The sequence below is a fragment of the Rhinolophus hipposideros genome (assembly GCF_964194185.1).
Source record: "Rhinolophus hipposideros genome assembly, chromosome: 12".
NCBI classification, from domain to species: Eukaryota; Metazoa; Chordata; class Mammalia; order Chiroptera; family Rhinolophidae; genus Rhinolophus; species Rhinolophus hipposideros.
Genome location: NC_138058.1, coordinates 11,548,559 through 11,573,568, shown reverse-complemented (window position 1 = coordinate 11,573,568; position 25,010 = coordinate 11,548,559). Strand labels below are relative to the sequence as shown.

Here is a 25,010-nt window from a genome sequence, read left to right as displayed (position 1 = left end):
ATTACAGAATTTTACACTTGAAACCTATGTAACTTTACTAACAATTGTGAAGAGGAGAAGAAGGGGAGAGAGAGGGAGAGAGGGAGGGAGGGAGGGAGGGAGGGAAAAAGACAGAGAGAGAGAGAGAGAGAGAGAGAGAGAGAGAAGAAGAGGAGGAGGAGGAGGAGGAGGAGGAGGAGGAGGAGAAGAAGAAGAAGAAGAAGAAGAAGAAGAAGAAGAAGAAGAAGAAGAAGAAGAAGGGGAAGGGGAGGGGGAGGGGGAGGGGGAGGGGGAGGGGGAGGGGGAGGGGGAGGGGGAGGGGGAGGGGGAGGGGAAGGGGAAGGGGAAGGGGAAGGGGAAGGGGAAGGAAAGACTGAGCAAGAATAGAATGTATCTAAAGCAGCATGAGTCTAGATTCAGATAATTAGCAGTCAGATCACATGAAACTTTAAATTTAGTTTTAATTCTGAGTGCAAGAAAAAAAGCCATTGTAAAGTTATAAGCAGAGGAGGGCCATTATCCAACAGTAACTTTAAAAGTTTACCAAATGTTGTGGAGAACAGACACAAACGTTTTAAGAGTAAAAGCATTTTGGGGAAATCAGTTAGGAAGTTACTGCAGTAATTAAAGGAAAAGATGGTTTGAATTCGGGTGTTTGAAGGTAGAGATTAGTGGATGGATATTGGGACACATTTTGGAGACCCTCTCTGATGGGGCTCAAGACTGGGAGAGACACAAGAAAAGAAGGACTGAAGGGTGACTTACGTGGATGGGGGATCTTTTACTGAGAACAACGCACGTGAGAGGGAAAGAGCTCCAAATCAAGATTTCTGTTTGACCGTGTTATTCTGGGATGCCTAGGGATAGGATGAGTTTCCTTGGAAGCAAATTTCCATATACTTTAATCTACCTCAGAATTTAAATTAAAAAATATTTTAAATATTAAGAACACAGAATAAAAGTGTAACATCTATGATGCAAAGTATTCCTAAGAAACGTTAACTGATACGGAGTCCAAAGATTCTGTTTCTGGAAAAGCAAAATATATGCTGACCCAGAGCATGCAAACACAATTGGCATAAAGTTATAATGCAAACTCTTTATTCCCTACCACAGTCTTGGGTTGTTTTGTTTCTGTTTTGTTTTGAATTTAGATGGAATTATTTTCCGCCAGATATATAGTTTTGGAGCTGAAATTTAAATCTTTAGTTTAAAACAAAGTACTCAAGGACTCCAAAAGCACTAAAAATGAAAGCACCAATTTCAGCTAAACTCACAGAATTAGAGTATCCACGCATGAGGAACTTCACTAAATTGCCATAAAAAAGACAGTGCTTCTGCCTGTGGGCTCAAGGCTACATTGCACTTCCTGGTCCCCTTAGGGTTGGGGAGCGTGGGGAGGGGATGTGACTAATAACAAACAATGAGTCAGGAACTGTAGTGTGAAACCCTTCATAGTGGTCTTTTCTCCTCAGGAGAGCGGCCAGTAGCACTGAAGGCAGCGACTGCTCTGCCCACCTGGATCTGAGTGATCAGTGGTATCCAAAGCCCCCTCCAACCCCGATGGACATGTACCTAAGCAAAAAAGTAAATAAATACGCCCTATTTTACTTACACCACTGAGATTTGGGGGTTGTTAGTTACCACAACATAACCCAGCCAGCCCCGTTCTACGGCTTACAATCTAGATCATGCATGTATTCTAAGGGTTAGCGTACAGAATAAATACAGCAGCAACATCAACAATATGGCCATGTCACCCTTTTACAGAGGAGCAAGGTGGACCTAGGAGCCAAACAGAGATAGAGCCAAAGGGGAGGTTGGACTAATTTGTTCCACTGACTGTCCAATATTTCCTATGCCAGTAGTAACTGCATTTATAACATGTCCATCACGCCCAGATGATCCGAAATGCAATCTAAGGCAGGTAAGGCTGCTAACTCCTGCTGTTTATAATTTGACAGCGCTATCAACTGTTACTGGGTCAGTTTTCTACACCTTTCCTGGGAAGTTTTCAAACTCTAGTATTCATTTCCTTTAAAATCAAGAAAAACTTAGGAACACTCTTAATTTGGCCTTCTCAATCTTCAATTACCAGTCTACCTGCAGTTATAACTGAATTATTTTCCTTTTTTCAATATTCATTGCTAGTCAACTATTTTTAGCCTATCATGTTTCCTATGATTTGCTATTAGTCATTTATTCCCCATTTCTTCCCTTATATTCCATAATATATTTCGCTCTACCGTCTAGTTGTACCTTCTCTGTCTTCAGTGGCTTCATCTTTCCCTCTCCTGAAAATTAACCGCCGAGAACCTTCAAGGCTCAGTCCTATGTCCTGGGTAATCTCATCCTTCTCTGTATTGTCAAAAACCAGTTACTTGCAAATGATGACTCATAAAATTAAATCTAACTCAGATCTCTCCTTCAGTCTCAGATCTCAACATCCAACTGCCTATACTCCGCTCTGATAAATTAAAATCACCTCCTTCCTTAACAGATCCAAATTTAATTTTGATCTTGTCTTGCAAATCATGTTGTACTGCAACACGTGTTGTACTGTCCTTTATCTCAGTGAATAGCACCCACCGCCCACCTAGTTACATGATCCAGAAACCTGGGACTTATCCTTAACTACTCCCTCTACCTCAGCCCACAAAACCAGTTCATCACTATGTCCTCCCATATATGTCCCCATACATTCCAAACAACTCCAAATTCGTCACCTTCTTTCCGCCTCTACTAGTACCATCTCTCCATCTCCAAGCCATCTCTCAAGTGGGTCACTGCAACAGCCTCTTACTGGGTCCTTCCACATCTCCTTTCTTCCCACATCCTCAATTCTTCTTCTCATTACGTTAAATGTGAGCTTTGCAAAATTTAAATCTTATAAAGTCATTCTAAATAAGTCCTGCTTAAAACCCTTCGGTGGCTTCTTTCTGCTCTTAAAAGCCTAAATCCTATCAATGGTCTGCAAGGTTCTGCATGAGCAGGCCTCAACACACCTCCAGCCTCATCTTGTTCCATGCTCCTCCTACACTTCATCTACGGAACATTCCGTGCTTCCTTCCATCACGGGTTTTTGTGGTGCTCTTCTCATCTTCTGGAATAATCTTTTCTCCCATGTAGGAAGAATAATGTCCCCCACCCCAAGATGTTTATGCCCTAATTCCTGGAATTTGGGAATATATTACCTTACATGGCAAAGGGGGCTTTGCAGATGTGATTAAGAATCTTGAGCTGGGAAGATTATCCTGGCTTACCCAGGTGAACCTAATGTGCTAACAAGTTCTTATGAAAGTCAGAAGAGTCAGAATGAGAGGAAATGGGACAATGGAAACAAGAAGGTCAAGAGTCAGGGAGAGATTTGAGAATGTTATATTTTGAAAATGAAGGAAGGGGCCACAAAACTAATGCAGGTAACCTCTAGAAGCTGGAAAAGGCAAGGAAATGGTCTCTCACCTAAAACTTCCAGAAGGAACACACCCCTGTCAACACACTGATATCAGGACTTCTGACTCCCCAAATAATAATAAACTTCTGTTGTTTTAAGTAACTGGGTTTGTGGTAATCTGTTATAGCAGAAATAAGAAGCAAATACACCCATATGTATAGTTCTTCAGCAGTGAACTACATATTCTACTGATCTCAGGTCAAATGTATTTTTTAAGTCTGCCCATAATCCTTAATTAAGTCAAACATCCCTTTCATACATTTGCAAAGCATTCTTTATATCACCAATTAAAGTTGTAAGTGTACCATTATTGATATATTTGATTATTTGATTAATACATTCCCCTTTGAATTGAAGCTCCACAAGACTAGGAACCATATCTAATTTTGTGTACCTAAGTGCCTGGCTGTGTAGTATCTGGCTCCTGGATTTTTTATCTCAGCAAATACTTAAAAACGGCCTGCTTTCCTCTACCAATCAGTAATGCCATTTTGGCAGGTGATGTTTGGAGGGTCTTTGCTTAGCCATCCTGCTCAGCATTCAATGGGCCCTTAATCTGAAGACCTATGTGATTCTTCAACTCAAAGAAATTTTCTTCTATTATGTAGTTGATTACTTCCCCTCTTCATTCTCTTTGTTCTTTCCTTCTGAAGTTCCTATTATTAGATGGATGTTAGAACTTATATCTGCCTTCAATTCTTTGTGCCTTTTACACTGCGTTCTAGAAGAACTACACAGCTCAATCTCTCTGAGCACTAACTTGATCTTCAGCTGTGTCTACGTTGCTAATCAATCCATCTATGTAGAAATTGTAAACATAAACATTGAAATAAAAACACAAAGACTTCTAACTAACCCTTTTATAATAGTTATGAGTTGTCCTCTCTCAGCCCTCTAAAAATATGTTTTCTTTTTCAATTATACTGTGCTTGCAGCGCCAATTACATTTTCTTGAGTATGAAGTCAGTCATGATATTGGTTTGGTAACCCTGGTTGTACAAGATGCCCTTTTACCCACGTGTATCTGCTGTGGTTATTTGTTGCAGCCTGCCTCTGCAAATTTTATGGAAGCATGTGGAGATGGTTTGGGAGGGGTGGGTTGGCAGTGTTTGCTCTGGATGTGAGAATTCCAGCCCCTTTCTGGAGGGAGAGTAGCTGCCTGGAGCACTATTCTCCCTCTGTAGCTTTAGGAAGCCTAAGCTTAGCTGGTCTGAGTGCTGTTCCTTAGTTAACCAGCCTGACTACTAAAAAGCAGAAATTTTAGCAAGAAGCAGTTTTTCTTTGATCTAAAAAACAGCAGTTCTTAATATAAGAACTGGGATTCCACAAAAACAAGAAATTACATGCAAAATTACTTTTTCTACACATTTTTTAAAGTAGAAGGGTGACAGCTTTCCTAGGCTATCCAAAGGGTTCTGTCACTCTACAAATGTTAAGGAGCACTGCCTAAGGGTTTAGGAAGGAAAGTTTTAAAGTAAATGTGAGAGGTTTTCTTATTTTCCAAGTTGTCTGCTTTCTCTCTCTCAAAAATACTGTCAGCTTAATAAAAATGTTTATTGGTTGACCAAGATTTCATTATATTTATGACGGATAAAGTTATAAACAAATGGGATGGAAAAGTATCTTCAAAAGGGAAGAGAGAGAATGTCACATTCATAAAATAAGGACAGATTACTATAAAAGAATCTATTAGTGGTTCTAATATTTCAAATGACTTTAAAAATACTTGTACTTTCTCTCCATGTGGTATTCTTATTAATGAAGATATAGATTAAACCAACAAAGTCACTAAATGGCTAATGCATCTTACCCTAAAACTGATTATTAAAGGGAGAGAAACAACATCAACTTCAGAGATAAGTAATGATCAGTGTTCTAAAAAAAATACTTTAGTGTATGCTACACATCTTACTAGTCTTTTTATATCTAGGATCTTCTAGACAAATATTTCTTGAATCATAAAGAAATGGAAGAATGAGTTAGTTTAAACATGTTACTTTAAGGTATCACCTCCACTGGAAGACAGTGCATAATTAGCTTATACATAGAGATCAAATAATATAATGAGAAAATGTGACGCCTCCACTCCAAAACAAAACCCCAGCTAAATACCTAAGAATGCTATGGAAGCAAAAGCAGACTAAATCAGCTTTTCAAAAACATTAGCACAAAAATGAATTTCAGTATCTATGAAGTCATGGTTTTGTCATTTGTTAAAGACTTATTAGAAGACCAAAACAATGTTTTGGTCTCTATATTTAAAAACATACAAAGATATATTTACAAAGAAAAATTTACAAAGTCAAAGTGGAGGAATAAACATATAAAAGAATGGTAAACAGGTCCCACAAGGAAAATCCAAGAAGCTCAGGTGGCTCTAACGAGAGAAGAAAAAAAATGCTATAAATTATCCCTTGGTTACATTAGAAAAAAGAAGCAAACCAAAGTATTTCTAATATTGCTTGAAAGGCTAAATAACAGTAACTATATACTTCCCTCTCTGTAAGAAAAACTTTGACATGACTGGAAGAGGAATTAATGTTGAAATAAGGTATAAAGGGGAAAAAAGTCATTTCTACCTCTCAAAATTTTTTATTAAAAAAAAATGACAAAGGTTTAAATATTTTTCTGCCTGATGGGGCTTGAACTAGATTTCTCATGATCCTTTTCAGCTCTATTACTCTGGTATATGGAGAAAAATGTCCAGCACCTTTCAACATGGACTTTAGAATGAATCCTAAGTTACTATGCACAGAAAAAGAATTTTTATTCTTTGACCTGCCAGACTTCTAATGGTCAGTGGATACTCTATTATCTCTAATACTCTAAGACACAATTAAGACCAGCAGTACAACCACAATAATAAAATAAACATACCTCCTGTTCTTCCATTACCAATCTGCACAGCAGGTTGAAGGCTTCCTTCATTTTGCAATAAATGAGGCAAATGATAATAAATACTTGGCACTTGAAGAGATTTTTTGCTTGTTAATTCCTTTAATAGCTTTAGGGTGTTATCTGAAACATAGAAGTATAATTAATCCACAGGAAAACCTTACTTATAGATGTTGCAGGAATTCACAAATATAGCAGTAAAATTTATGAAAACCAGAACTAAAGAATTCTTTCCTAATTTCATACTTTAATGAATAAAATCTCCATTTAAAATGAAGATCTCATTTTTTAATTTGGTTTACTTTTACAACCAAATTAAATAATAATATTAAATTTTGGTGATAATGTGGTAAATATTTCAGCTATTCAGAATGTATAAAAAGCCCTAAAACATTTCTGTTCTAGTAGTCAATAATTTCTCTTTTAGGAATTTAATTTTTACACATTCAATAACTATTTAGTGATTATCTATTTTGTTCCAAGCACTGTGCCGTGTGTTTGGAAATCAGTAGTCATCAAAACATAGATCCTGTTTTAAGAAAGTCATAACCTAATGAAAATAACTTCAGGGCTACCAGAAATGTGATTGATGTATATGCAAATATGTCTATCACAGAGCTATAAACTGGAGTAAAAAAAAACACCCAGAAAGATCCTATTTGCTCATTGTAGAAAAATGTTAATATATTACAGTATATAATTAGCTGACAAATTATACAGCCATTAAAAATGGTATTTTTGAAGAATATTCAATGATGTAGTAAATGCTAATAGAATAATTTCAAGAGTAAAACAATCAGGCTACAACACACAATCACGATGTTGAAGGAAAATATTCATGGAAAATAGAAACAAAAAAGTATTAACAGAAATCACTTGGCAGGAGGCTTATGGGTGATTTATTTTTATTACCTATACTGTTCCATAATATTAAATGTTACTATTCCATTATACAAATTTCATAATTAGGAGGGGAAACAAAGAGCATGAAACTTTAATAATAAGGTAGTGAATCATAAGACAAGAAGAATTAATGGTGAAATTTAGAACAGATGATCCTAAACAAAAAGTATATTACTCTTAAAAGATTATGGGAATTTGAAGGTAACTGATTATATATGCATATATCACTTTAATTATCAGAATAAGAACACCATAGAAACAGAGAGCAGATGCTTGGCACTCATGTTACTCTGCCCAGAAGTGCTCTGAGACAGACGAGGCCATCCCCAAAAATACCCATTATAAAATTTTGTATTTTTTTTTCTTATAAGTCAGATACAAGAGAACTAATTACTACAAATAGCTCAAAGATTCTCCAGAGTCCACGTGAGGCCCACACAAGTCACAACATAAACATGTATCAACACTAAGTTAAATTTCAATCTCATTTTGAATATGATTTTAAAAACAAAAAACATTATTGCCAATGGAATTTATACAACTGAAATTTAACTCATTATTACTTTCTTAAAAGCAAATGTTTCAATTAATAAAAATTGATAATTATAATAGAAAGTTTTGTGATTTTTCTCTGAGAAGGGTGGCAAATGCTAGCTGATAAGCTACTCTACACAACTTTCAAATAAAATATTTCACATACCCCTTTGAAAATATAATCTTTTCATAAAAACCAAAAATACCAATTGTACCTGAAAATTGATTCAACGTGTCCTTATTTCCTTTTGTTTCTGCTCCTACACGCCTGAATTGCTGTACGATAGCACTTAATTCAGAAGAGCGCTGTGAGATTCTATGTTCAGCTATTCGAAGACGTTCTTTCAAGGCAAGAAATTCTCGTTGATAAGCAATAAGTTTTTCTAGAAGCAAACCCAAAAGTTATTAATGTATTTCTTAAAAATAAAAAGAAAGAAAAACCCAAACAGCATAATCAAGACAGAACTGTAAGATTAGAAATTTTAGTCACATTTTTCAGAAACCAATATTCACTCATGTATTTACTGATAAAGACTGAATATATAAAAGAGCCTGGCAAGTTATATAACAAAGCCACCACTAAGTGCATTTTTAATATCTGTAACAATGTGAGCACTTTTTCCTTAGAACTTTAGCAATTTAAAGATAGGGAGAAAAAGACAAAAGTTTTTACAATTAACACTTCAAGCATAACACTAAGATCATTTCTCAAAAGGTACAACTATAAAGGCTACATATGTATGACGAAGATAGAGATGAAGCATTGAAACTGATAATGTATCCAATTACATGATGAATATAAGCTCTTTTATAGCATAATCATTAATTCCCATAGGCTGAATGTTTCCTCTGTACTTCTATTCTGCAAAGATTCCCCTAGGCCAGACTTTGGTCAAATCCCCAATCCTTAAAAACTCAACTGGGTAGATGTAAGATGACCCTAGTTAAAAGTCATTCATTTTAATTTGACAGAATCACAGGTCAGGCAAACCTGGTCTGGGAAGCCAAAGTAGATTTTATAAGGATAAATGTAGGCAATGAAACAACAGGATGAGACAGTTCAGAGACAAAGTGCACAGATAGTGAGAAGAGGCCCAAGGACAGAACTGGACACCAAAATCTAAGAAAGGGAAGAAGAAGAAAAACGATTCATTTATCTTGATCAGCAGTGCCAACAGGCAGTTCAGGCTGTGACAGGGACACGAGCAATCACCACCACCTCATTAAACTAAGAGAAAACAAACAATGGTTTTCAACTTCTTTATCAAGTGAGATAATCCAAGGCTACTATTTTGACAACTAAATTAAACACACCTTAGAAAGATGGTTTTTAACTTTAACCTTATAATCTCTGCTTTATTCTAGCATAGACTCAATAGGAAACAGACATATGAAAAATAAACCTGCCTGTTTCATAAAACCAGGGTTAGAAAGAGTTAATTATACTGTCCCTTGTCCCTTACATAAAGGCCCACACAGTAAATACCTCTTGAGAATTCCGTGGCAGGGAAATAAAGTCTCTCCCACTTAACTGCCATGCTTTCCTATATTGAATAATGAAAGCCACATAAGCAGCTGTATTTCCCTTAATTTGCTGGCTTTAGGAGGGAAGGAAGGAGCAGGGGGGGGTTGTGATTAGAAAAGAACATACAGGGAGCTTCAAGGTGCCAGCAAGGCACCTATTAATTGCCCTTGGCAGTGGTTAAATTACTATCCACTGTGGTTTAGGCACTTTTCCATATGTGTAAATTCATAATAAAAGAATTGTTAAAAGATACTATTCACAAACACAAAACTATAAACAATTACAGTTTATCCTTGAACAACATGGGGGTTAGAGGTACTGACCCCCCACGCAGTAGAAACTCTATATAACTCTGACTGCCCAAAAACTGAAGTAGTATTCTCAATCCGCGGTCGGGAATCCACAGAAGCAGGGGCCAACACTACTAGTAGCTCACTACTGACAGGACGCCTTACCAATAACACAAATGGTGGGTTAGCACACATTTTGTATGTTATATATTGTAATCTTACAAAAAGCTACAGAAAAGAAAATGTTATCAAGAAAAGCATAAGGAAAACACATTTACTGCATTTATTGAAAAAAATCTGTATATAAGTGAACTCGTGCAGGGTCAGCTGTACAACAAAAATGGTAACAATTATAACAAGAGACACACAGGATTTATGTGATGAAAACTACAAGCCCTTTACTGAAACCTATAATGGAAGAATAAATGAAGTCATCTCTTGATCTTAAGAGGGAAGACTCAATTTTGTAAAAAAGATAAATAACAAATTCAATTCAATACCTTTCAAATAACAAAGAAATTTTTCTGGGACTTGACTTTTGACATTTGATTCTAAAATTCATCTAGAAGAGAGAAAGTTTGTAAAGAGCCGCAAAGATATCAAAACATACTGTAAGGCTACAGAAATTAAAGCAATGTGAACTGCCGGGTCCAGACAGAGTAGATAAGGGCTGATTATGTCAAGCAGACTGTGTCCTAAATTAGCATGAGTGAACTGTCCTCTGAGCTCTCCCTCTTTGTGAGCAAGTGAAAATCCTCTCCTTAACTCTTACACATTGCAGACACAGTGGTTTCTAAACACCATCCGTCCTAAAAGGAATTGCAGAGAAATAACTTTAAGATGAACCTAGAGCATTTTGTGTCAAGTAAGAAAATGTTACTTTAAAAAAAAGACAGGACTTGTCAAAAGTGCACAGGAAGGTACTTGAGAGGCTTCCACTGACCAAATTCAGGACCATATAAGTTCCAATACTGATGGTAACAGATTATAACCTATTAAATAAAATAAGAATCCATGAGTCCATATCAATACTAAATAAAAGTTAACAGATGAGGGAAATGTGTTTCTTATGTATGCCAAATGATAAACATAGAAGGAACAGTGAATGATGGAAATCACCATTTTGTAACTACCATAGCAATAACTGACTCAGGCAAGAATCAAAAATGGATGCTAAAACTAGCAGGTGAACGTGTGATGAGGAACAGGGTATGTATATCATCTCAAAGTATCTCCCTACAAAATACTTATTAATTTACAACGGGAAGATGCTAATTTTACCGTGGAGAAATCTGGCAGATGTCATCTTAATCAAATAATCAAAGTAATAATGGAAGAGACATCATGTGCCTCAGGATGTGATGCACAGAGCACACCCCTCATTTATGTGCTATTCCTGCCCAAATGCATAAACTGAATCTAATCTCAAGGAAACATCACAGGCATTCAAATTGAGGAACAATGTGCAAAATAAAAGGCTTGGATTTAAACAATGTCAAGGTCATCAAAGACAAAGGCTTTAGGAATTGTCTGAGATTAAGAGATTAAAGGAAACATGACAACTAAATGCAAAGCAAAATAATGGATTGGATCCTGGACCAGAAAAAATAAATGCTATAGAGAACATTACTGGAAAAAATAACAGAATCTAGACTACAGAGTAGCCAATATGGTCCTAATGTCAAATTTCCTAAATTTGACACTTGTACAGTAAGTCCTCACTTGACCTCATCGATGTGTTCTTGGAAACTGCGACTTTAAGCAAAACTATATATAACGAAACCAGTTTTACCACAGGCAGATTGATACACAGAAATATCCCGTAGGACTTTAACTCTTGTTTATATCAATTAGCCTGTGGTAAAACTGTTTAAGTTGACAATGTTAGGTGGGGACCTACTGTACTGTAATAATGTAAGAGAATTCCTTGTTCATAGGAAATAAACATTAAATTATTTAGGGGTAAAAAAGCACGATTTCTGTAATTTACTTCAAATGGTTCTGAAAAGAAACAAATATCTATAGGTAGAGATGACAGAGGCAAAATGTTCAAAATAGGTGAAAAGTATAGAGAAGTTATTTGGACTATCCTTGTAACTCTTCATTTCTTCACTGAAAACGTTTTTAAAACTAAAAAGCTTTCAAAAGCATGCAGGAGGATTGACGGCACAGAGGTGCCGTCTTAGGGAAGAATATGGATCTGAAGGCAGTCTCTGTCCCTACGTGCAGTTTCTTGGTACTTTTTGAAACCAGCTTCCCAGAGGCCGGCTTCACTAAGTACGGAGAGTTCCCAGTACCAAAGGGTAAATACTCCCACCCCTAATTCCAAAAAGCTTCCCTACTTTGAGGTGAACTGGCCATGCTTTTGAAAAGATTCCTGGGGCACACGGACTGTTGCTGGACAAAGTCACTAGTCTTTCTTGCAGACCCAGATGCTACTGCTGCGCTTAAGTCCAAATCCCACAGCTATGAAAGGGCTCCAAATAGTTCATTTCCCATGTCTCTTACATCTGGCCTTTGTTTCTAACCCCACCGTTCCTTATTAAACTGATTCTCTCCGTGACATTAGGCCAAGTCCACACTCCAAGGAGGAAGCCCAGTCAGTGAAAAAGGATGTGTGGTAAAGGCCTCAACTAGTCCAGTTAGGCTGGAAGAGCCCAGAACGCCGCTGGCTCTTCTAAGCAGAAAGGAGTTACACGTGACCTTCCCACAGCCCTCCCTTGCAGTCTGTCCTCCACCATCCACCCAAACTTACGGTTACTGCTGAGGTCTCCTAGAATTTTCTCCACTTATATTTCCCATAGTACTACACGGCTCTCTGGAGGAGAGACGTGTGGTGTATCAGCTTCCAGAAGTTTAGTTCAAAGTTTAACATAATAGACAAATTAGTGACACGTGATTGACAATTTCCTATTTTCAACATTAGTAGCAAAATTCTTATTTTTGCTTTTCTTTGAATCATTTCAATCAGTGTCTAGGAGGGGACACTGCAGGAAACTGCGGAAACTCTTACAGGATCATCTTACTGGGAAGTGCCTGGCTTTGTTTACTGTTTTGTTTTTATTGTAGATAGAACCTACCTTTAATTGTAAAAAATTATATATATGCAGATTAGACAAGGCAAATGCAAATAATGTTTTGTGAACCTAAGCTTCTGAAACATACAAAATTTCCAAAGAAACCACCTGAATTCCTTCAAATCAAATAATCAAGTCAGTTTTCCAGTGAAAATGGTACCTTTAGGCTTTCAAAGACTTACTGGGTTAGCCATATGAAATTACTGTTATTTGATCAATTTTGACAAAAGTGGCGGTTACATGGTTCAAAAATTTAAATAGCAGCTTTGGACTCAATTTAGTTTAAAAAATGTATATAGTATAGATGAAAAATTAACACAAACACAAAAGCACTAATAACTAACAACCAATGTATAATACATAAAAACAGAAAACTTCATTTTTTCAAACAGTACCTTGTTATTAGCAAGATGTGGGGGGATACTACTGAATTATATGAGCTAACATTAAAAACTGGCTTTTATGTTGAAATTGAAATTACCAAAACTTAAATATATTTTTAAATTTCTTAATTTTATTAAACAATAAAATTCTGGCACTGGAAAGAATATTGATAAGCCATCAGTTCGAACTATTTAATGAAGATATTTTTTTAAAAAATATGAATGAGAAACTCCCTCAGTAAATTTTTGCCTTTGAAAAAAATTTTTTTTTTGATTTTGTTTTCTTTTGTATTATTATTTTTTTTAATTAAATTTATTGGGGTGACAATTGTTAGTAAATTTACATAGATTTCAGGTGTACAATTCTGTATTACATCGTCTATAAATCCCATTGTGTGTTCATCACCCAGAGTCAGTTCTCTTTCCATCACCATATATTTGATCCCCTTTACCCTCATCACCCACCCACCCACGCCCTTACCCTCTGGTAACCACTAAACTATTGTCTGTGTCTATGAGTTTTTGTTTCTCATTTGTTTGTCTTGTTCTTTTTGGTTTATATACCACATATCAGTGAAATCATAGGGTTCTCTGCTTTTTCTGTCTGACTTATTTCACTTAGCATTATACTCTCAAGATCCATCCATGTTGTCACAAATGCTCCTATATCATCTTTCCTTAATGCCGAATAGTATTCCATTGTGTATATATACCACAACTTCTTTATCCATTCATCTATCGAAAGACATTTTGGTTGTTTCCATGTCTTGGCCACCGTAAACAAAGCTGCAATGAACATTGGAGTACACGTGTCTCTATAGAGAAATGCTTTTATATTTTTGGGGTAGATACCCAGGAGAGCAATTGCTGGGTCATATGGTAATTCTATTCGTAATTTCTTGAGGAACCTCCACACTGCCTTCCATAGCGGCTGCACCAGTCTGCATTCCCACCAACAGTGTATGAGAGTTCCTTTTTCTCCACAGCCTCTCCAACACTTGTTACTATTTGTCTTGTTGATGAAAGCCATTCTGACTGGGGTGAGGTGATATCTCATTGTGGTTTTCATTTGCATTTCTCTGATGATTAGTGATGTTGAGCATTTTTTCATATGTCTATTTGCCATTTGTATATCCTCTTTGGAGAAATGTCTCTTCAGGTCCTCTGTCCATTTTTCAATTGGGTTGTTTGTTTTTTTGTTGTTGAGTTTCATGAGTTCCTTGTATATTTTGGATATTAGCCCCTTATCAGAGGCACTGTTTGCGAAAATCTTCTCCCATTCAGTTGGTTGCCTCATTATTTTGTCAATAGTTTCTTTTGCTGTGCAGAAGCTTTTCAGTTTCATATAATCCCATTCGTTTATTGCCTTTGAAAAATTTAACAAGCTTTATTTTTCAGGAAGTCACTGCCTTTGAAAAATTTTATTTCACTTTCATCATTCTTATACAACCACTTTAAATAGAAAGAAAACCTAAATGAAATTATAAGCAATTCACCACTTACAAACCTCTTAAAGAAAAAAGAACTGGATTCAGAAGATGGTTTAGGAAAACCAAAGCCTAGAAAAGCCAAAACACATAGCAAGCAGGCGTCCAAAGGAAGTAGGTTAAAAAAAGAGAATCGGAGCAGCCAATTCTAATTACATGGATAGCTAAAAATTACAAACCAAACGAGGTGTCTCATAGCTTCTCTAACTTCATCGTGCATAACAACCACATGGAAGAGCTTTTAAAACACAGAATTCTGAACCCCACGTCCAGAGATTCTGATTCAGTAGGTCTAACATGGGGCCTGAGGAATTCTAACAAACTCCTGTGACGCTGAACCACTGAGCAGCACTGACATGGCCCCTATGTCCTCAAGGTAGGTCTAGACTCCAGCAGCCTGGAAATTTACACCACTCCTTCCCTCTCCTCCAGCCTACATGTGAAGGCATCCAGGACAGGAAGGGTTCATTAAGATGTTTTGAGCCATAACCCTCAAGATTACACTTGGGGCGGGGAGGCGTTTCCTAACATCCAGTGGACAACTATTTCCATGGTCTCCTATAAGTGTTATGTAGAACTAACAAAAGATCATTCCTGGTTTTGGAGCATAGTAAGTCCTCACTTAAGGTCGTCGATAGGTTCTGCAACTTCAAATGAAACAACATACAACGAAACCACTTTTACCACTGATGTAAATAAGAGTTAAGTTCCTCTGACATCTCACCTAAGTTATATGAAATGACACTGTATGAAAAGAAAACGTTATCTGAGGACCTGCTGTATTCCAAACAGGATGCACCATATAAGCATAGATTACGCAGAGGTCTGCACCCTTCTAAACTCAAAAGGGAATATAGGACTGATAGATTTATAGAATCATACTTTATTTAAGTTAAAACAAAATAATTCTGTTTGTTCCTTTACATGATGCTTTCACAATGCATACAAAACAGGATCTTAACTAGTGAATATCAGCTATGCTATGGTTGAAAAGTTTTCTGGAACACAATCATTATTTGAAAGTTATCCTCTAAGTAATATAATCATTAACAATGTCATTCAAAACAAACTTCCAGGTAGAGGTTTATAAGTTAAAACCTATCCACTAACCTTATAAAGCACAAAGCCTTAATATAATCAAATGATGTTGCATATATCTACAAACACACTTAGAAATATTTCCTTAACCTAAATAGCTGCAAACATTTTCCTTGATTTCCCTAGAGGACAGGGCAATCTCTTTTTAATTTTGTCAGGCCAGCCTGGTGGCTCAGGTGGTTGGAGCGCGGTCCTCCTAACACTGAGATGGCTGGTTCGAGTCTCACATGGGCCAGTGAGCTGCGCCCTCTACAGTTAAGATTGTGAACAACAGTTCTCCCTGGACCTGGGCTGCTGTGAGCTGCTGGAGGTTGGTGTGAGCTGCCCTAGTCCGCTGAGTGTTGCTGTGGGTTGCCATGGGTTACCGTGTGCTGAGGCAGCCAGAGTGAGTGGCTGTCAGCCGACAAGAGGGGTTGTGAGCTACTGTTGAGTGGCCAGCTGATGACTGGCGACCGACCCCCTCAGCCTGGGGGGAGGATGGGGTCCAAGGCTCATAACACCAGCATGAGGCAGGGAGCTCTGTCCTACACAACTAGACTGAGAAACAACAGCTTGAACCGGAGTGGGGGCAGGGGGAGGCAGAAGAAAGGGGAAAATTTTGTCATAAAGTCCCCAATTCCATTACCCATAGTGAAACGGGAAGAAAAGAACAATAAACTGCATAACTTAGGATAATGCTCATTAGAGTATATGTTTAAAACAGTTTTTTACTTTTAAAAAATATTGGCAATGATTTTACTCAACCTGATTCTTTCAAATTCAACAAGCCAATAAGGAGCTCAGAGTAAAAATTATCAGATAGTTATAAACTATTTTCCTTAAGTATTTAAACTTATTGGCAGACATTTTTTGCTTCTTTCCAAAACAAAAAATCTTGTGTTCTAAAAGATACAATGGTATTTTCCTATGAAGAATCCCTCAAGAACTAGCATTTTATTCTACATTAGTGTCATCTTTATTTAAAGAGCAGAACACTGACAACTAACCAGTCTTACACGATAGACTCGCCATACCAGTAAACATGGTGTCCTCTTACTGTATCTCCCTAGCTCATCTGGTTATTCCTTTTATGACCTATTTTATGCTTTCTTCTTCCCTGTCCTCACTCTATTCTTGTTCCTTATTTTCCACCTTTCTCTCCAATTCTTCTTCCACAAAACCCTTTTCAAATTCTTCTGTGTTTCTCGGGATTTTTCATTTTCAATCACAAACTTCACATCTCTCTCCTCTTTCTTCTTTCATATTGCTCATGCTCCCCCCACCCACCCTGCAACATACCTATCTTCTCTGTTGTCTTTTGTTTCGAATAACTGAGGACTTTTTTCTCCAATTGACATAAATACGTGTAGTCCATTTGCCTAGAAACACTAATTTTGTCGTCTTTTGTAACTTTCACTGAAAACAACTGAGAATTTAGGATTTTTCCTTCTTGAACCCATAATGGCAAAGAGAAAGTAACTGACAGAGGAAAACGTTTCACAGTTATTAGATGAATTAGAAAATGAGTGTAGAGAGCCAGGTATTATCACTCTAAACTCTAACAATGTTGGTGAAATTGATCATAAAAGTGCAATCTCTGACTATGAGTCTTCAGGTTGACAGTATCTTAAATGAATTTTCTCAAGTTCAAGATTAGGACTTCTAGTTACAGACCAAGATGAAGTAGACATACTTCTCCATATTCTTCCCACTAAGTACAACAAAAGTCCTTGACATTATATACTAAACAGACATACAGAAAACTTTGGAAGGTGAAGCAAAGAAGGTGGACAGAAGGGACCTTGGGACCCAAGGAACAACACAACAGTGAGCTCCCTGAACTTTCTTTTTGCTTCATACTTCCTGGCCTAAGTACTGGAGAAGCCAGCATCCTGGAAACACCAACAGAAGCACACAAAAACACTCCAAGAAAAGCCTACTCTCTCAAACCAAAGGGCTAAGGATGGGGCCACCTAGCAAGACAGAAAAGTTTTAGACAATAACTGCTCTATTCCCACCGAACACCATGGGAAAAAACATGGTCCCATCCCTACTCCATTGGCAAAAGCCAAGCAGGGTGTCTAGATTTCCATGCCTCTCAACTGTAACAAAGGCAGGCGTGTGCGCGCGCGTGCACACACACACACACACACACACACACACACACTCACAGGGGTGGTACCAGAGAAGGGTGAGTGTGGAACCAGGACTCGCACTACCCTCTAGCAGTAATGAGCACCCCCGCTGAGGTGTCAGTGGAGGCCATGTGGAAAGCAGTAAGAGGACTTGCGCTGCTACCAGCCAGGCCAGGTGTCAGCAGAGGCCTAATGGAGAACTCATCTTCAGCCCTGCACAGAAGTAACAAGGAGCCCCTCCCTGTGGCGTTTCAATGAAGGCCAAGTGTGGAGCCTGGACTTGTCTCCTCACCTGGTAGATAGTAAAGACGTGGCACCCCCTCTTTACCTCCCAAAATGTTGTTGGAAAGGCCAGCTAAGACAGACAATTTAAACAGATCCAGAATCTCATAACATAATGTCCAAAATACCCTGGATACAACTGAAAATCGTTCATCATACTAAGAACCAAGAAAATCTCAAGTTGAAAAAAGACAATCAATATGTACCAATAGCAAAATGACATAGATGTTACAATTACCTAACAAGGATTTTAAAGCATCCATCATAAAAATGCTTCAATGGGAAAATTAAACAAATGAAAAATATGGAAACCCTAAGAAATAAAAGATGTAAATTACAGAAACAAATAAAAATTTTAGAACAGAAAATATAATTGAAAGAAAAAACTTAATGGGCTCAACAGCAGAATGGAGAGGACAGAAGGAAATATCAGTGAATCTTGAGAAAGAACTGAAATTACCCAATCTGAACAAGAGAGAGAAAACAGAATGGGGGAAAAAAATTAACAGAGCCTCAAGGATCTTTGGAACTTCAAGAAAAGATGTAAGATCTAACATTCCTATCATAAAAGTTCTATCATAAGATTCCTAGAAGGAAAAGAGAAAGAGGGTGGGGTAGAAAAAGTGTTAGAAGAAACAATAGCATGAATTTCCCAAGTTTGGCAAAAGACATAAGCCTACATGAAGATTCAAGAAGCTGAGAAGACCCCAAATAGGATAAACTTAAAGAAACTCATGCCACGGAACACCAAAATTGAATTTCAGAAAACTCAAAGACAAAGAAAAAATCATGAAAGCAACCAGAGAGAAATGACACTTTACCCACTGGGGAAAAACAATTTGAATAACTGCCCCGTTTCTCATGAGAAACCATGGCAACCAGAAGAAAGTGGCACCACATTTTTTTCAAATAAGGTCATGAATCCCTTAACGTTGGAATTATGAAATATGTTCTGAGAAATGTTATTAGGCAATTTCATGACTGTGTGAACATCACAGAGTGCACTTACACAAACCTAGATGGTACTTTTATCCAACTGGCAGCACAGGTTTATTCATACCAGCATCACCACAAACACAAATAATGCATCGTGCTACAATGTTACAGCAGCTACGACATCATTAGGTGACAGGAACTTTTCAGCTCCATTATCATTTGATGGGACCACCATTGTAAATGCGGTCCATCACTGACTGAAACGTCATCGTTATGTGGCACGTGACTGTACTGAAAGAAAAACAACAACTATCAATCCCAAGCTCCATATCTGGCAAAATTATCCTTAAGGAATGAAAAGGAAATCAAGATATGCTCAGAGGAAAAATAAAGGAATTGACATCAGCAAACCTACCCTAAAAGAATGGCTAAAGGAAGTTCTTGAACTATTAATAGAAAGGAAATGATGAAAGAAGGAATCTTAGAACATCAGGAAGAAATGAAAGAGCAAAAGTATGGGTAAACTCAACAGACGTTCCTTCTCTTTTTGAGTTTTACAAACTGAGTTTGATGTTTGAAGCAAAAAGTATAACATTGTCTGATGTGCTTCCCAAAGTAGAGGAAATATTTAAAACAATTATAAACTGGGGAGGGTAAAGGAATTTTAAAGGGGATAAAGTTTCTACATTTCACTCAATACATTTCACTGATAAATGTCAAGAGTAGTAGACTGTGATAAGTTATATGTGTATATAAAAATACCTAGAGCAACCACTAAAATATCTATACAAAGGGATATATTAAAAAAACACTATAGATAAATAATAATGGAGTTTTTTTTTAAATGTTCAAGTAACCCACAAGAAAGCAGGAAAAAGAAAACAGAAAAAGAAAAACAGAGGGAACAAACACTGAACAAAAATAAAATGACAGACTTTATTAAGCCTAACATCACTAATCACAATAAATGTACATAGCCTATAATTACCAATTAAAAGAGAGATCGATAGAGTAAATTAACATACATGATCCAATACTATGCTGCCTACAAGCCTCCCATCCATGGAATCTTACTGAGCAATAAAAAGGAATGAACTACTGAAACACTCAGCATCTTCCAAGGACCTCAAGTACGTTGAATGAAAAACATGTCAATTTCAACAGGTTACATACAGTGTGATTCCCAAAATGCCAGTTATAGTGATGCATAACAGATTAGTGGTTGCCAGGAGACAGGGATGGTGGGGGATGAGGAGTGGGTGTGACTTTATAAGGGTAGTCAAGGGAGATCTTTGTGGTGATAAAATTGTTCTATATCTTGTTAATGGTGGTGGTTACAGAGTTCGCACGTGTGACAATATAGCACAGGACTGTACACACTCATGGTACCAATGTTGATTTCTTGACTTTGACACTGTACTTTATACATATGTAATATCATCACAAGAAGTAACCACTGGAGGAAAATGGGTAGAGGTTACGCAGTATCTCTGTACTGTCATTTGCAGCTTCCTGTAATTCTATAATTATTACCAACAGCTTTTTAAAAAGCAAAACAAAAAAGAATCTATGATTAAAAAAACAAATAAAAAAGATTCCATTAATTTCTAAGGACAAAAAGGAAATATGGCATTTTCATCCAGTTAGTCATTCCACGGGAAGGACTGCATCAGGCTGTTTGCTGTGAGAATCCAGGACATCCTGTTTTGCCAAAAGGATGGGTAACAGTATTATTCTGTATTAATACATAATTCTCTTTTGTATATATCTCTTTGTATATTCTCATGTATTTCTGCAACAGGATTTAGTGGATAAGCTCATAAATAGACAAACGATAAAGGCTGGTTATGTACAAAAGTGATTAGGAAGAGATGAAGAAATGAAAAAAGTCCATTGGATTGATCATTCTAACTGGTGTTTATAAATTTAATAATGAAAATGTTCTGCAATTAAAGAACAAAGAAGACGGCCATCCTCCCTTCAAGAAAATAATATGCTGCCCAAGTTTTCAAAAGTGTTGTTTAGCTGACGCACGTGCAGAGAGCTAGCACCTCTTAGAGATGGGTCTGAAATCCGGACTAGCATTTACGAGCAGGCTGTACCCCAGCTTCACACTGACCGTTCATGAGCAGTTAGCTGTACTCAAAGAACGCTGCCTGTCCCAGTGTGTATACCTACCAAACCAGAAATATGTGGAAGAAAACTTTGGTTTTGCTAAGTTTAAATTCTTATTAAAATTTACAATAAAGTTTTTTTTTAATATCCCTTTATTCTTATCTCTGTATTACTAATAAAATTACTTACAATAAAAACAAATAAAATGTGTCCACTGAACCCAGATGGTAAACACTGACGTCTACTTTTCCTGGTATAACGCAGGAACACGTTTAGGGAAACTGTCTCTTCCTCCATCCACAATACAGCCCTTCCCACACTATCTAGGGCAAAGCTCAATGTTGGGGTCTCTAGTCTTTAGAACCATGCAGCCTAAGGGGAGTAAGGATCAATGAGTTCAGTAAGCACCTCATGATTTGGTCCACTCTGACAGCTCCTAAATGGGCAACTCTGTATCTCCTTCATCTGGTGCTGTAAGGGGGGCAGGGCGGATGGGCCTACTCATATGGATTGGTTGCAGCTGCTATAAAAAATACACACCCTCAAGTTCTCATTTATAGGCTGAGTATACTTCTCAAAAATTCCTTGGGCCCACGCATCCCCCTTTCTGAATGCTGAAGCTTTTCATCCACTCTGAAACGTCATCACATTTGCTTATCCCGTGCTCATCTACCCGGTCTTCTTCACAGGTGCCACTGGAAGCCCTCATGTTCTCCTTCACTTGGATTAGAACGTAACTGTTTGTGCCTTCTGGCGTTCCCTTCCAGCTGGACTGTCACATACTTACTTTCTAAACTGGAAACCCTGGCTTAACTCTCCACTCAGTGTTAAACAGGATCATTTCTTGTTTCAATATCACCAAACTGCTTAGAGCTCTCCAAGCACACTGAGTTTTATCCCGCTTAGCTCGTGCTATCTGCTTAACAGACCCACCCTTCTCATCCTTCATTTGATGAAATTCCATTCATCCTTCAAAACACTCTTTGGTTGTCTCCCCTATGAAGCGCTCTCTGACCTCTGTCTAGCTCCTCTTAATTATTACCTTACACACTCCTATTCTGTATCTATTACACGGCACTGTAGCTACACAGATCTCTTTTTCCCCTACTAAACGGTGAGTGCTGTGATGGCAGGTGTGCCAGGAATTTCCAAGACGACACCCAGGTCCAGTGATTCACTAGAACTCACAGGACTCAGCACACAGTTCTTATCAGCAAAGGGAAAAGGTACAGAGGCAGAAAGAAGCCTGGAGGAAACCAGGTACAAGCTTCCAAGTCCTCTCCCAGTGGAGTGAGTGGTACAGGACACACTGAATTTCTCCACCAGGGAGTTCTGACAACACAAGCAAAGTGCTGGGTAGCAGGGAAGCTCGTTAGAGACGCAGTGCCCACGGCTGTCCCTGCAGGCGAGTCATGGAGCCTCTGCCCAGCACATACCCAAATTCCAGACCTTAATAAGGAAAGCAGGTGTTCAGCATAAACTAAATTGCTTGTACAAACACTTTAAGCACATCAGCCACTCTTATCATGTAGGGAAAGTTTTATATCAGTGTTTACCAGCTAAGTTCTCAAGATGCCTGCCAAGGGCTGACCGTGTGCAAGCAGGCGTTTCTAATGATAAGAAGTCTCAGATCTGCTGTTAACTCATTTCTTTACAGCAGGAGTCAGATTTCAGGGTTTTGTCCCTCAATGCCTTGTAGAGTACCAGGGAATTAGTAGCAATGCCGATGAACTAAGGCGAGTCCTCTTAAATTTTAAGAATCATCATAGGAAAACGATCAGCAATACATGCAAAATTTGTCATAGCATTATTATAAGGTCAGTGATGTAATTATACAATGGAATATTACAGACCCACTAAAAAACATGTCATGGGAAACATTTGCAATATATTAGGCAAAAATGTAGGTCATATGACATGTACAGTATCATGTCGATGACGTTTTATTTGTATTTAGTACAATAGCTCTCAAACTTTTTGGTCTTAGAACCCCTTACACTCTTCCAAATCAGAGGACCCCAAAAACCTTTCGTTTATGTGAATTATATCCATCAATATTTACCATATTAGAAATTAAAACCAATAAGCATGTAAAATATTTATTTAAAATTCCTCTAAAAACAATAAACCCGTTACGTGTTAACATAAACAACATATTTTTTCAAAAATAATTATGTTTTCTAAAACAAAAATTTTAGTAGTGACATTTGCTCAAATCTCTTTAATGTCTGGCTTAAAAAATACAGCTGAATTCTCCTATCTGCTTTGCGATTTCTTATAACAGTGAAAAAGGCAAATAACAAATAGCCTATCAGTATTATTCTAAAAATAGTCTTTAGTTTAGGAATCGCCTAAAAGGGTCTCAGAAATCCTCATGGGTCCTTAGACCACACTTTACAACCACTAGTCTAGGAAAATGAAAGAAAGAAAATATACCCAAAATGTTAACATTGCTCAAACTGCTAGATTCCGTTGATGAGCACTTTAAGATTTCCATGCATTTACATTCTATTTAGTAAGACTGATCTATTAGTCTCTTTTTTTACGCTATTCTTGTCCGATACTGGTTTAACGGTCCATCTTGATCCATGTACTTGATTAAACAATGGAGCCTAGAAATAGACAATTACTTGTATCCCTAAACCCTGACTGGCAGTCTTTCTACAGCAGCACAGAAAATTACTAGCAGTTAGCTAGTAATAACGTTCTGTAATAACCCAATGTTCTCTGTGTAGTCTCCTCTAATATATCAGCCATGAATAATATCCTTTCAGAGTTAAGAATACATCAAGCACACATTCCAGACAACCCCTGAGCACAACACATGTACTGCTTAAGAAGCTTTCCAACCTGGAAAAATGAGATTAGGAAACGGTTTTAGGAAATGGATGCTAGCAAGCTAAGCTGAACATAAAATAATACCATAGTAAGTCCAAGGGATAAATCTGCCAACTTTAATATATAAACAAGGAAGGCTACCGGCCAACCTGGCAGAATCTAGGTCTATCTTCCAGCCGCTCTTTAGGCCCTGTTTTAAAATTAGGTTCTTATTTGTAATACCTCAGATATTAAAGACTTTAAAAAAAATTCATTTGTGGCAAAAACTTTTTCTATGCCATGATTTTATGTATGTTTTTAGAGCTTGAAGAATCCTAGGTGTAATAGTTTTCAACTCTGGTTGCAGATCAGAATCACCTGAGGGAACATTTACAAAATGCCCAGGGAACTTTTCTAACTTCTGGCATCAGATTGAGGAGGCCCACAAATCCTCTCCCCAAAAAGCAACTATAAGGCTGACAAGTCAAAACAACCATTTCTGTGCTCTGAAAATCAACCAAAGACACAACAAATCGAGAAGTGTTTAATCATGAAAACCATGGCATTCTGAGTAAGAACAGCATGAATCTGTGACTTTTATACGAGGAGCTGCCCTCCTCGCTCTTCAGCTCCATCACTTCAGAAGTTCAACCAGGCGGGGACAGGCCTTAGAACCACCAGATTCACTGCCCTGCCAGAGAGGACGCATTTGATTTGGACACTGTTGGTCAGCATGGCAATCTGAGGCAAACTCAGATTGGAGAGGCCCAATCTGGGGAGGGCCTGTGGCTCTGCCAGCTTGAGGTTGCTGCCCTATTTGGGGCAAGCAACAGGCAGACCAGGCAAAGACTTAGAGGGAGAGAGGGAGATCGCTTTAGAGGGCTAGAAGCTCTTTACATGTCTCAGGTTGACTGGAGGCTGTGAGCATGCCCAGCAGAAACCAAGCCTGGCTGACAAACCAGTGCACACACAGAGGAACTGAGAAAGAGGCCAGAGGAAAGTAAAACTGGGGCACACGTGCGAACAGCCTGCAGGATGACTGTGCTCAGTGTCCCCTGAACCCATCAGCAGAGAAGAGAGCCTTACTGGCTCCCAGGGTTGGACTACAACCTCTGACCAAT

General features: G+C 37.8%; 1 protein-coding gene across 7 annotated transcripts in view; it reads right to left on the bottom strand.

Moving 5' to 3' along the window:
* Window positions 1-25,010, bottom strand: part of MGAT4A (alpha-1,3-mannosyl-glycoprotein 4-beta-N-acetylglucosaminyltransferase A) — an 88,592-nt gene that overhangs the window by 41,984 nt on the left and 21,598 nt on the right. For all 7 annotated transcript variants that reach the window (XM_081068477.1, XM_081068482.1, XM_081068481.1 and 4 more), the window contains exons 3-4: window positions 7,981-8,148; window positions 6,311-6,451 (exon numbers count right to left, since the gene is read on the bottom strand). In XM_081068477.1, coding sequence (XP_080924603.1) covers window positions 6,311-6,451; window positions 7,981-8,148 — 309 coding nt within the window. The remainder of the gene's footprint in view (window positions 1-6,310; window positions 6,452-7,980; window positions 8,149-25,010) is intronic.